The sequence below is a fragment of the Lissotriton vulgaris genome, chromosome 4_1 (assembly GCF_964263255.1).
Source record: "Lissotriton vulgaris chromosome 4_1, aLisVul1.2, whole genome shotgun sequence".
Taxonomy (NCBI): domain Eukaryota; kingdom Metazoa; phylum Chordata; class Amphibia; order Caudata; family Salamandridae; genus Lissotriton; species Lissotriton vulgaris.
In genome coordinates, this window is record NC_141691.1 from 584,888,478 (window position 1) to 584,902,581 (window position 14,104).

The 14,104-nt window shown below is 45.2% G+C and overlaps 1 protein-coding gene across 4 annotated transcripts in view; it reads left to right on the top strand.

Annotated features, from left to right (window-relative positions):
- Window positions 1-14,104, top strand: part of BBS9 (Bardet-Biedl syndrome 9) — a 2,055,975-nt gene that overhangs the window by 602,065 nt on the left and 1,439,806 nt on the right. For all 4 annotated transcript variants that reach the window (XM_086964810.1, XM_086964812.1, XM_086964809.1 and 1 more), the window contains exon 10: window positions 13,869-14,050. In XM_086964810.1, the coding sequence (XP_086820936.1) occupies window positions 13,869-14,050 (182 nt within the window). The remainder of the gene's footprint in view (window positions 1-13,868; window positions 14,051-14,104) is intronic.

Genomic DNA, 14,104 nt, shown 5'->3' on the forward strand with positions numbered 1-14,104 from the left:
CAGGGCACGTCTGGAGCAACCAGGAAAGCCCAAGGAACAGAAGAGTTTTCTTTGTGCGGACTCATCAGTCGACGGACCAGGGATCGCGAAGGGGCCTTGAGCAGAAATGCTAGAAGCGGGCTCATGAAACACTTGTGGAGTGTAGTCCCACAATCTTCGGTGCAGATGGTGCTCGGGGCTTGGACTACAAGTAGTCCAATGCACAACTTCGGGAAAGCTGGGGAAGTCGATGCACTAGCAAATGTGCACAGTGTCCAGGAGTTCCAGTACCACGTCACTCGTGAGGGCTGCGGGTCTCAGTTTTCCTGGGATCTCGTGTCGGCCTCTGAGAAGTCTGGAAGTCCGTGTCCTGAGTCGTAAATCCATTGGGCTCCGGCGGGAGCCTTGGAAATGCAGACCGGCAAGATGCTTCCTTGGTGCCTGTTTGAACAGGGGAGTCACTCCTTGACCCCAAGGGAGATTCCTCCGTCTTCTAGTCGATGTAGAATGTCGAAGTTCCAGGATATATGCATGGGCACCCTCTCACACAAAACCAAGCACTCTGCCTTCAGGATTCATAAAGCCTGCCATAGGAGTGACTTATAGGTTTATATGTGTCAGTGATTGAAGGTAGATATAGGTAACCTATATCTTAGTAAGGGGTGCATGCACCACCTTACCCAGGCTGCAGTAGAAGACCTGTGGTGTCATTTTGGAAGGCTTCCCAGGGGTGGCACAATACATGCGACAGCCCCTGCTAGCCTCTGGGGTACCTATGCCCCTTAGTGCCTAAGGTACCATATACTTGGGACTCACAAGGGTAACCCAGTTACCAATCTGGAGTGTACCTAATGTACATGTAGCCAATTTAGAGAGGAGGCAGCTAGGCTGGGGTCCTGGTTAGCAGGACCCCAGCCACACTAAAGCCAAAAAACATTGAAACACCAGCAAAAAGTGAGGGTAACCAGAGTAAGCAGATCCTACTCTCCTACACCCCCCCCCCCAAATGCAGGGACATCAAACTAACCTTGACCAGTTGAGTCTTCATGTTCTAAGTGGAGATACCTGGAGAGTCCATCTGCATTGGCATGGTTACTCCCAGGTCTGTGTCCCACTGTATAGTCCATCCCCTGTAGGAAAATGGACCACCTCAAAAGTTTTGGGTTTTCACCCGTCATCTGTTTTAGCCATAAGAGGGGCTTATGGTTAGTCTTAACAGTGAAGTGAGTGCCAAACAAGTATGGCCTCAGCTTCTTCAGAGCCCAGACCACAGCAAAGACCTCCCTCTCAATAGCTGACCAACATTTCTCTCCAGGGGTCAGCCTTCTGCTAATAAAACTACTAGCTGGTCCTGACCTTCATCATTCAATTGTGATAGCCCAGCCCCTACCCCCAACACAGGTGCATCTGTTTAGATAATGAATTCTCTGGAGTAGTTAAGACTTTGCAGAATTGGTGCAGTGCACATGGCCTACTTCAGGTCATCAAATGCCTTTTGACAGCTAACTGTCCACTGAACTTTCTTAGGCATTCTTTTAGAAGTTAAGTCATTCAGGGGTGTCACAATGGAACCATACCCCTTGACAAATCTCCTGTAGTACCCAGTCAAGCCCAAGAAAGCTCTAACCTGAGTCTGGGTAGTTGGAGCAACCCAGTCCGTTATGGTCTGGATTTTGCTCTGCAATTCTTGAACCTGCGTCCACCTACAAGGTGGCCCAGGTACGCAACCTGACTCTGCCCTATCTGGCACTTAGTAGCCTTGATAGTTAGGCCTGTTTTCTACAGGGCCTCCAAAACATTTCTCAGGTGGACCAGGTGATCCTCCCAGGTGGAGATAAAGACAGCAATATCATCTAGAAATGCTGCACAGTAGTCTTCCAGGCCTGTTATGACTTTGTTCACCAACATTTGAAAAGTGGCAGGTGCATTCTTCAGACCAAAGTGCATTACCATAAATTGATAGTGCCCACTAAGGGTTGAAAATGCTGTCTTTGGCTTTGCATCATCAGCTAATCTGATGTGCCAGTAGCCAGCTGTAAGATCAAATGTGCTCAGAAACTTGGCTGTGGCCAAGGTATCTATAAGCTCATCTTCTCTTGGGATTGGATGGGGATCAGTCCTGGTGACTGCATTGAGACCTCTGTAGTCAACAGGCTTTGGTACCAAGACCACTGGACTAGCCCAAGGGCTATCTAAGGTTCAATAACTCCCAAATCCAATATTTTCTGCACTTCTGTCCTGATACAGTCCCTGACATGATCAGGTTGCCTGTAAATCTTATTTTTACCAGGCAGACTGTCCCCAGTGTCCACTTCATAAGTGCACCAGGTGGTCTGACTTGGAGTCAAAGAGAACATATGCCTAAACTGACTGAGCACTTGCTGCAATCAGTTTGCGGCTGAGCATTGAGGCTGCCCGCCAAGGCTACACCATCCACTGACCCATCATCAGGGTTCTGTGAGAGCAGGTCAGGGAGAGGGTCACTCTCCTCCTCCTGTCCCTCATCAGTAGAAATGAGCAAGCCCATGTCTACCCTGTCAACATATGGTTTCAGTCTGTTGACATGAAGCACCCTATGGGGGCTTCAGTGAGTTCCTAAGTCTACCAAAAAGATAACCTCTACCTTCTGGTCAACAATAGTGTGGGGTCCACTCCACTTGTCTTGGAGAGCTGCTGGGGCCACAGGCTTCAACACCCACACTTTCTGTCCCGGATGGTAAACAGTCAGTACAGCCTTTTGGTCATGCCAGGCTTTCTGTCATTCCTGGCTAGCCTCAATGTTTTTTGTTGCCTTTTTCATATATTCAGCCATCCAGGAGCGGAAACCATCTTACAGGATGCCCAAACAGAAGTTCAAAAGGGCTGTAGCCGGCTTCCTTTTGAGGAACCTCCCTGTATGCAAAAAAAAGGCATGGTAGCAGGATGTCCCATCTCCTCCTAAGCTTTTCTGGAAGACCCATGATCATACCCTTTAAGGTTTTGTTGAATCTTTCAAGTAAACCATTGCATTGCAGGGCTCAACAAATCCACTCGCCCGCTCGCATTTGCGAGGGAGAATGGATGAGGACGAGCTATTTTTAGGTCCTACTCGCCCTTTCTGGCGAGTAGGAAGTCAAACTAACTTTTGTCCTCTGTCTTTGAAAACAGAGCAAAAGTGACAAGATAACATGATTTAAAGGCATTTTTATTGCTCATTAAGGGAATGAGCAATAAAGATGCCTTTAAATCTTGTTAACTTGTCACTTTTGCTCCGTTTTCAGAGACGGAGGTCAAGTGGGTTGCAGTCAGGTCGAGGGGATTTTCCATGGTACTAGACCAGCAGGACTAGTACCATTTTTCGGATTTGTCGAGCCCTGCATTGTGGGTGATAGGGTGTGGTGAATTTGTAATTCACTCCACACTCCTTTCACATTGCAGTCAAGTAGCTAGACATAACGTTTGCACTTCTGTCAGATACTACCTCCTTAGGGAAACCCACTCTTGAGAACACTCTCTAGAGGGCTTTTGCCACAACAGGTGCTGTAGAGGTCTAAGGGGAATTGCCTCTGGGTACCTAGTGGCATGGTTCACCACCACTAGGATAAACCTGTACTGTCTGAGGATCCATTGGTCCAACAATGTCAATCCCAACTCTCTCAAAGGGAACCCTTACCACAGGTAGTGGTATTAGGGGGGCCTTTGTGGTGCCACCTGCCTTACCACTGGCTTGACAGGTGACACAGGAGCGACAAAACTCCTTTGTGTCTTCAGACATGTGGGGCCAATGAAAGTGAGGGACAATTCTGTCCCAAGTCTTGTTTTGGCCCAGGTGTCCTGCTAAAGGAATATCATGGGCTAGTGTTACTAGGAAGCCCGTGAACTTCAAAGGTATAACTAACCTCTTGGCTGCACCAGGCTTGGGGTCTCTACCCTCTGAATACATGAGTCCATCATCCCAATAACTCTTATGGGTGCCACTAGCATTCCCAGCAGCCTCAGCAGCAGCTTGCTGTCTGGGGGGTTCAAGAGAAGGGCAGCTCAGCTGCTCCTGACTCAGATCTGCCTTGGAAGGGTCCCCAAGAACTCAACCTGATCAGGCTCAAGCTCCTCTGGGACAGTTCCTACTTCAGGAGCACAATCATCTTCTCAAAAGACTGATCATCACTCTGAGTCGGGGGAGGCACTGCCTTAACCCTACTGATCCTTTTCTTGGAAGCCACCTGGTCCATTATTCCAGAATGCAGGGGCCAGTTCAGGTTTAGACATTTTGGCCTGTGACCTAGTCACAGCAAACACATGTGCAGAGATTCCTAACATTTCTGCATGGTTCCTCAACTCCACTTCAGATCAGGCTGAAGTCTCTTGATCACTGCCAAGCAAGCATTTAACAGGAAGGTCTGCGCTCACCTCAACTTTCTTAAGGCCAGTTACCCTCCCCAGGAGAAATTAACAACTGCCAGGGCATGGTTGGTCCTGACATTGCTAGTATTGGTCACTTGGTAAAGTTCACCAAGTATGATCTGTCCAGGGTCCACAAGGTCTTGTGTCACCTTAGTGACACTTGCCCCTGTAACCCTGTAGGCCAAAGCATCTTTTCCATTGATCAAAGGCTGCTGTCTGTACTTGACCAAGTTACTGGGACTCATAGAGGAGGACATATCTATGGCTCCATCACAGATCAGGACAGCCAGAGTTGGTACTCTGACTAGGCCAGAGTCCATTTCAGTACCCAGGGATAACCCTACTACACCCTTCTGCTGAGTACCACCACCTGGAGCTGAACTAGGGGGAACAGTTGCCTTATTGGCAATGGTAGCTGGAGTTGATTCTTTTGACTTGTTACAGTCACTAGTCCAATGGCTATTCTGTTTACAGATTGTACACCATAGTTTATTTTGGCCTGTCTTTTTGGAAGATTAGGAATCCCCACCATTAGAAGATTTTTTGGGGCCTTGTGAAGAATTCTGATCGTTACCCTTCTCCCCACCCTTATTAGGATCTTGCTTCTACTGGTCATCACCTTGGTTCTGTACCTTCTGCTTCACCCTGGTTCTGACCCATTTGTCTGCCTTCTTTCCCAATTCTTGTGGAGAGGTCAGATCAGAGTCTACCAGGTGCTGATGCAACATCTGGTTCTGACAGTTAATAAGGATCTGCATCCTCATGATCAAGTTATACAATCCTGTATAATCACCCAGTAACCAGCCCTCCAGCGCTTTAGTAGCACAATCTACAAAGTCAACCTAGTCCTTAGTCTGTGCCTTTTGGGTGTCTCTGAACTGTATTCTATACTTCTCAGTGGTTAGGTCAAACCCATCTATGAGAGCACTCTTCAGGACTTTGTAATCGTCATCATCCTCTTTTCTGACAGTGAGGAGCTTGTCTCTATCTTTTTTCTGCAAAGGAGAGCCACAAGATTGCTGCCCACTGCTCCTGGGGTACCTTCTGTACTTTGCAGGCCCTCTTCATTGCAGTTATCCATTTGTGGATGTCATCCCCACTCTTGTAGGGAGGGACAATCTTGCTCAAGTTTTTATGGTCATAAGACCTATCCCTACGGTGTGCACCTGTTTCAACGCATTTTTTACAACGCACTACTGTTACAACGCATCCATTACAACGCGGATACTGTTACAACTCATGTTTTTACAACGCATTTTTTTACAACGCAGGTACCTTTACAACGCATACCATTACAACGTAAGTATTGGTAAGTATATAGTTATTTTTTAATTGTTATATGTTTGGGGTAAAGGGGTATTTTTAGGGGTTAGGGTCAGTTTAGGGTTTTTGGGTAGAGGGGTATTTTTAGGGTTCAGGGTCAGTTTTTAGTTTTTGGGTAAAGGGGTATTTTTAGGGTTCAGGGTCAGTTTTTAGTTTTTGGGTAAAGGGGTATTTTTAGGGTTCAGGGTCAGTTTTCAGTTTTTGGGTAAAGGGGTATTTTTAGGGTTCAGGGTCAGTTTTTAGTTTTTGGGTAAAGGGGTATTTTTAGGGTTCAGGGTCAGTTTTTAGTTTTTGGGTAAAGGGGTATTTTTAGGGTTCAGGGTCAGTTTTTAGTTTTTGGGTAAAGGGGTATTTTTAGGGTTCAGGGTCAGTTTTCAGTTTTTGGGTAAAGGGGTATTTTTAGGGTTCAGGGTCAGTTTTTAGTTTTTGGGTAAAGGGGTATTTTTAGGGTTCAGGGTCAGTTTTCAGTTTTTGGGTAAAGGGGTATTTTTAGGGTTCAGGGTCAGTTTTTAGTTTTTGGGTAAAGGGGTATTTTTAGGGTTCAGGGTCAGTTTTTAGTTTTTGGGTAAAGGGGTATTTTTAGGGTTCAGGGTCAGTTTTTAGTTTTTGGGTAAAGGGGTATTTTTAGGGTTCAGGGTCAGTTTTCAGTTTTTGGGTAAAGGGGTATTTTTAGGGTTCAGGGTCAGTTTTTAGTTTTTGGGTAAAGGGGTATTTTTAGGGTTCAGGGTCAGTTTTCAGTTTTTGGGTAAAGGGGTATTTTTAGGGTTCAGGGTCAGTTTTTAGTTTTTGGGTAAAGGGGTATTTTTAGGGTTCAGGGTCAGTTTTTAGTTTTTGGGTAAAGGGGTATTTTTAGGGTTCAGGGTCAGTTTTCAGTTTTTGGGTAAAGGGGTATTTTTAGGGTTCAGGGTCAGTTTTTAGTTTTTGGGTAAAGGGGTATTTTTAGGGTTCAGGGTCAGTTTTCAGTTTTTGGGTAAAGGGGTATTTTTAGGGTTCAGGGTCAGTTTTTAGTTTTTGGGTAAAGGGGTATTTTTAGGGTTCAGGGTCAGTTTTTAGTTTTTGGGTAAAGGGGTATTTTTAGGGTTCAGGGTCAGTTTTTAGTTTTTGGGTAAAGGGGTATTTTTAGGGTTCAGGGTCAGTTTTCAGTTTTTGGGGTACAGGGTAAAAAAAATTAAATTTAATTTTAAATTAAATTATTTAATAGTAAATAAATTAAATTAAATTACATTGCATTTTTTTGGGGGTTGAGGGTCAGTTTTGAGTTTTTGGGGTACAGGGGTACATGGTAAAAATAATGTTATATTTTTTATTAATTTACAATAATTAATTTAAATTATATTTCATAAAATTAATTTAATTTATTTTTGGGGTTTAGGGTCAGTTTTCAGTTTCTGGGGTACAGGGGTACATGGTAAAAATAAAGTAATATTAATTTAAATTTAAAATAATAAACGGAAATTACATTATTTAATATTACATTAAATTATATTTTTAAAATTAAGTTACTATTATATTATTAATATTAACATATACTTACCTATACTTACGTTGTAATGGTATGCGTTGTAAAGGTACCTGCGTTGTAAAAAAATGCGTTGTGAATACATGCGTTGTTACAGTATCCGCGTTGTAAAAACCGCGTTGTAACAGTATGCGGAGTAATAGTCCGCGTTGTAACATCATATATCCCTATCCCTACCACTAGGGACATTGCTGCCACCATGGGACTCTAGTCCCATCTTTTTCCTTGCTCTTTCAAGCTCTAGGAGCTCCCTTTCTAAGGCTACTTTTTGTTTCCTTATCTCCAGTTGGGCTTCTTCAAACCTCAGCTGGTTCTCTCTCTTCTCCTGGGAGGTGTCCCTCCTATGATCAGAGACAGAGGTCCCTATTGATGTGCCAGAATGGTTAGATTCCACTGAAGGAGATCTTGGCCTTCTAGGCACACCCCCAACTCTTCCTGGGGGAACAAAGACAGGGCTATTTTGGCCTTCTTCATCTCCAGTTGAAGCTGGTCCTTCCAGGTCTAGGTCATTGTCACCTGCCTGGTCAACATCAGAGTCTGAGCCCTGTGGATTGGTACCACTGGCCTCTTCCCCTTCTGTTGCTTCCATCCCGCTGCCTACCCTTTCAGGCTCTGAAGCCTTCCTCTGGTCATCAAGCATTAACATCTCTCTGAGATGTTGGGTGGTAGCATTCTTTTGTGTCTTCAGTTTCCTCATAGTACACAGAGCCCTTAATTCTGAAAAAGGGAATGTGTCATGCTTGGATGTCTGTAACATACTGACATCTGGCATGGACACACTGGTTCCTGGCCCTGAAGACATAACTAGTAAGGTGTGGTGTATGCACTACCTACTCTAGGTATTTACCTACTAAACTCTCTTGAGTTGTAGACAGGGTGTGCTTAAGCCCTTGACACACAACTCTAAGTTCAGTAGAACTTACTGTATTTAAGCTTGTATTATACGTACCTCTGGCACCTTTAGTGGTTTTCAAATTGATGAATCACTTGAGATTATCTGGTAAAACAATGGCAAGCTGGAATCCCACACGCTGCACACCAATGTGAGAAGTTGGCCTGGCATATGCTGTCCACTATTCTAGTGGGCACCTTGCACCAGACCAAACGACCCTTATTGATGGTAGGCTTAAAGACAACCTAAATAGAAAGCTATCCTAGAGATAGCTGTGGAGGGCAGACTTCAGGCTAAGTCTTGAAGGAAATTGAAGTTGAAGTTAAGAGTTTTGTAAAGCGCTCGATCACCGTGCGGTTTCTTGGCGCTGAGGACGGAAAGCTCCGAGAGGGGGCAGAGGAGGCCACTTAGTCTGAGAAAGCGCGGGAGAAGAGGAAAGTTTTGAGAGCTTTACGAAAGTCCAGGTAGATAGAAGTAGACCTGATAGAAGTGTAGATAGGAATGTAAAGATAGGAAGAAGTGAGGATAGGAATGTAAAGCAGCTTGTTTTACCAGTCTATAATCTCATCAATAACCAAATGAAAGGAGAACCACACCAGGTATATACATATAAAATATATGTATTTATTCTAAACACATCCCTCTAGTCTCTTTATGAGGCTAGAGGCAAAAGTACATTCAGTAAACTTATTTAGCACACCGTAAATTAGCACAATATATGTTGAGCCATATCGCGTACCAAACCATATACTAAGAAAGTGGTATAAGAACCACAACTGACATAGATACAAGGCCTAGAGCCTTTAGAACCGCTGGGGCCACCAGGAACCACCCAAGGTAGTGACACAGGGGACCCACGGGGGACGTGTGCAGTGCCTAAACACAGCTGCGAATCACCATTAACTGCTATGGGAAAAGTCGCAGTTGGAAAATTACAGATTAAGGACACTTAGAAGAGGACTTGGAGCAAACCCCTTTCGAACTTGGAGGTTCTAGAGTCAATATCCACGGGAGCACCAGAGTACTCGAGTTACCTCACCCAGGGAAGCCGGGTGCGTAGGTGGCTTTTCGTGCCGGGTTTCCTCGTTGATTTCAATGGCGAGCGGCTAAAAAGTGCTGCAGGCGACCAAGTGAAAGTGTCCGTGTGGATCGGAGATCTGAAGAACCTGAAAGCAGAGGGGACAGAGTCTGAGTCACTTGCCAGTGACCAGGAAGGCGATGAGAAGATGCCAACCGATCTTGGGTGATTTCAGGTGATGAAGGTGAAGCTTGACTCTCCAGCCACGAGAACCAGGAGGCGTCGAGGACAACCAGGAACTGGATTCGAACTGTCCCAATAAAAATGCAGAGTGCTGCGGTGTCGGTTTCCGGATTGGACCCAACAAGCCTTGGCAACAGCAACCCACGCAGAAAGCAAAGATTGGCTTTGGTGCAGACCAGCAAGGTCTGAGGGACACACCCTTTGGTGGGGAGTCAGGGCACATCTGGAGCAGCCAGGAAAGCCCAAGGTTTAGAAGAGTTACCTTCGTGGGGGACCCACCAGTCGACGGACCAGAGATCGCGAAGGGGCCTCGAGCAGAAATGCTAGAAGCGGACTCACGGAACACCTGTGGAGTGTAGGTCCACAATCTTTGATGCAGATGGTGCTCAGCGCTTGGACTACAAGTAGTCCAATGCACAACTTCTGGAAAGCTCGGGAAGTCGATGCACTAGCAAATGTGCACGGTGTCCAGAAGTTCCGGTCCCACGTCACTCGTGAGGGCTGCGGGTCTCAGCTTTGCTGGGATCTCGTGTCGGCCTCTGAGAAGTCTGGAAGTCTGTGTCCTGAGTGGCAAATCCGTCGGGGTCCGGCAGGAACTTTGGAAATGCAGACCGGCAAGATGCTTTTTTGGTGCCTGTTTGAACAGGGTTCACTCCTTGACCCCAAGGGAGATTCTTCCGTCCTCTAGTCGATGTAGAATGTCAAAGTTCCAGGATATATGTTGCAGAGTTTCGTCCCGGTGTAATCTGAAGTTCCAAGGACTGGGGTCCCATACTTGTACTCAGTTAGGGGGTTGGACATACTCTGGAGACCCACCTATGAGAGGATCTAGGGAGGGGGGTGGCTACACCCCTTTCCCCTTGTCCAGTTTCGCACCAGAGCAGGGGCTGAGTGCCCCTGCAACCAGTTTGAACTGGGATATGCACAGGAACACCAAGTGTGACTCCAGCACTGTCTGAAAAACATTCTATGAATGCACCCACCCAGCCCTAATACACTAAAGCCTGTCTGGCAGGTGGTTACACCTCCCTGTGACAGGTAACCTATTGTGCAGGCCTCCCTTGCCAGAGTTGCGTCCAGCAGCAAGAGGCCAGGCTCGTGTCTGTGGCTGCAGCATCCATTTTGTGATGCTGGGGCTCTTTTAAACTATTACCGGTTGGGTTAGGTCAGTGTGTACATGTCTCCCCCTCTAGAAGGGTGTAATTCTACCCCTGCCGCCATGACTGGGGGGGGGGGTAGGATTCCAAAGTGTTTGACACCAAACACAACATGTTTCCATGCAGCCATCCCAAAGCTAGCATTTACCGCAAGGTTATAATGCACTTAAGTGTATATGGTCTGGCTGCATCACAGAACAGCTACAGAGAATAAATTCTGAAAGCTGCAGAGAGGTCCTGCTCATGCATGGGCACCCTCTCACACAAAACCAAGCACTCTGCCTTCAGGATTGATAAGGCCTGCCATAGGAGTGACTTATAGGTTTATATGTGTCAGTGATTAAAGGTAGATATAAGTAACCTATATCATAGTAAGGGTGCATGCACCATCTTACCTAGGCTGCAGTAGCAGACCTGTGGTGCCATTTTGGAAGGCTTCCCTGGGGTGGCATAATACATGCTTCAGCCCTTGGTAGGCCTCTGAGGTTCCTATGCCCTTTGTACCTAAGGTACCATATACTAGGGACTCTCAAGAGTAACCCAGTAACCAATCTGTAGTGTACATAATGTACATGGAATCAATTTAGAGAGGACACAGCTAGGCTGGGGTCCTGGTTAGCAGGGCCCCAGCCAGACTAAAGACGAAAAACAGTGAAACACCAGCAAAAAGTGAGGATAACCATAGTAAGCAGATCCTACTCTCCTACAAAAACTAAAATGACACCCATGAAAAATGTTACAAATTGAAAAAGTTTGCTATCACAAGGCAGATGTGTGCCAATCTGCTGTTCTTCGGGGTACTGCTCTGTTGTGTGACAGGCTCGTGCAGTGTGTTTTCCTATGTCTTTGTCAAGCTCCTCATAAAGTGTTTAGTTCTTTTACACAGCCTCGGTTTCCTTATTGCAGTCCAACCGCGGGCACATGCCTAATGTAATATAAAGAATGCCCTCCTTCCAAATTTTGTGGTGGCCTCAGACAAAGCAGCTCACCAGAACGACATCTTTCATGGCCCTCTGGATTGTGTTTTCATTGATTTTTGAGGATTATGTAGTGTGCAATCAGCGGCCATTCTAGTAAATAATTGCTCCTTTTACTGATCATGTGTGATTCATTGTCCGTCAAGCTTGTAGGATGTGAATGGGTTCACTTCTGTATAAATAGTAAACGGCATCTTCTTTTTTTCATCAGACATATTTTACTTTAGCACTTCATTGGCTACATATGTGTTATTGGAACGACGCTTTAACCAAAAATCCTGTTCCACGTCTCTGGTGGAAATGCACATTCTCTTTACATATATTGCCTTTAAACGTCAGTGTTTGCTTCACTAACCATTCTTCCCCTCCACTCTCTATCACGTCCATCCTTGAGTGCTTGCTGAGTGGTCGCCTATGGCCGGGACAGGTTTTGGGAACCAACAGTTCTTCAGAAGTAACATTGTGAATGCTGGGGGCTGGCCTCCGCCCAAGAGATGCCTGAATACTCAATAGCACGTGTGGTTGAGGTAATAGGTACAGAAGAGTTTAATGAGGTCAGGAGGATTTTGTAGGCAACACCAAAACGCGTAGTTGGCATAAGTAAGTAACAAGTAAGCTTTCCAACTTTGTGGTGCCTGGACTGAGGAGAGTCTTAAAAGTTTAAACCTGTTTTCAAAGCCGATGGTAGCAGCAAGTACTGCACGCCGTTAGTGAGTGGTGGCATGGCTGTCTACAAGTTGATAGCCTCTCAATATAAAATGGGCCATTATTGGCAAGTGCAGTTTCGGAAGTGATAGGTTGGGTATATTCTTTTTATTCATTATTCACATTTTGAGTCTAGTGGCAGACAGTTAACAAAACACTGTCCAGTGTTTTTGACATGCCCCTTTTTAGTCCGAATCCAACCAGACAGCGCAGCTAACAACATCTTGGGGACATTCAGAAATCATCCCTGGGAATACATTCCACCAACTGCTTACCATTGGCTTTGTGTTTTTTCACTCACATTTGCTTGCTTTCTGTTTGGTGGCTTTATTTGTTTTAGGCTGTCCAGCTTGAGTTAGTCCATCCTGTAGAGCTTACGCAGTTTACTGTATTCTTACACGAACTCTCTTTCTGTAAACAGGCTTTTAAATCTTGTTCTTATTGTGTCACATTTGCTGTGCATTCAAAGACAGAGGCCAAATATCATGCTCTGCCTTCCCAGGGAGGTTGGTGTTTACTTTTTTTTCTCTGACTTCAAAGTGAGAGAATTTATGTGACAAACATGCTGGCTACTGGGGGAGGTTGAAATGAAAGCTGTATAATATTATTTCTTTCTAGCATACAACCAAATGTAAGCATCTGTAAATGAACGGTGTAGATATTTCATAATATATCCGAAATAGGGAAGCACAAATGAAGCACATTTTTTGGTACTTCTGAAGTGTGGTGGAAACAAATATTTTAATGTGATAACATCTTGAGTAACGCAGTCCTCCAGGGAGGTCTGATCTCAGAGACTTGGAAGGGTGCTGAGATAGTCCCCATTTTTAAGAAGGAAGCTACACTCTATGCCACTGAATGGCACTGCCCCACTCTACAATTCTTTACACAACTCCCTCTACGCAGCTCAATGCCACTTTACTCCACTCTATTCAGTGATGCACTACTCCACTCTACGACACTCTATTCCACTCCAACACACTCTATTCCACTCCAACCTACAGCACTCCACTCTGCTACACTCTAGTCCACTCTAGGCCATTTCACTCTGCTACACTACTCTACGATAATCTACTCTGCTGTATGCAACATCCCCCGCCACTCCTTTCTGCTCTACACCACTCCCCTCTACGACACACTGTGCCACTCCACTCTACAACACTCTACTCCTCTCTGCCTCTCAACTCTAGAGCATTCTACTCCACTCTACACCCGTCCACTCTGAAACACTGTACTCCTTCCTTGATACTCCACAGCACTACCCCACTCCACGCAGTTCTACTCTGCTCCACTCTACGCCACTCCTCTTAATGCCAATAACTTTTAGCCATGCTAAATAGCAGCCACTCTGGTGTACGACGTGGCTAAAACATATTGGCAAAGCCAATAGCGATACATATTGGCTTTCCCAGTCCTTGTCGATCTAAGGTTTCTACTTTATAAGGTGTTTATTAGAGACAGAACAAGATAGAAAACCTAAGGCCCTGCAGATATTAATTTTAGACCCATATGTTTTTATCTTCGATGTTAAGTGCTGTAATAATTTACAGTGAAAGCATAGGTATTAACTTTTCTCAGTTAACAGCTCTGTTGAAAGTAACTGCATGTTTCACCAAGTTTTAAAAAACATTATTTATATTAAAAGTAAATACCCTTTTCCCCTCTCTTGATCCAGGGACTTAAAAGGTGTTATTGTTACTCTAAGTGACAATGGCTACCTTCAGTGCTCCTACCTCGGCACAGATCCTTCTCTGTTCCAAGCCCCTAAAGTTGAATCCAGAGAGATAAACTATGAAGAGCTTGATGTCGAAATGAAAGAGCTACAAAAAATCATCAAGGAAACTACAAAAACTCAAGGTAATACACATTTTTTCAGTCTGGCAATGTATTTACTTTGGATTTTCCTTTTGT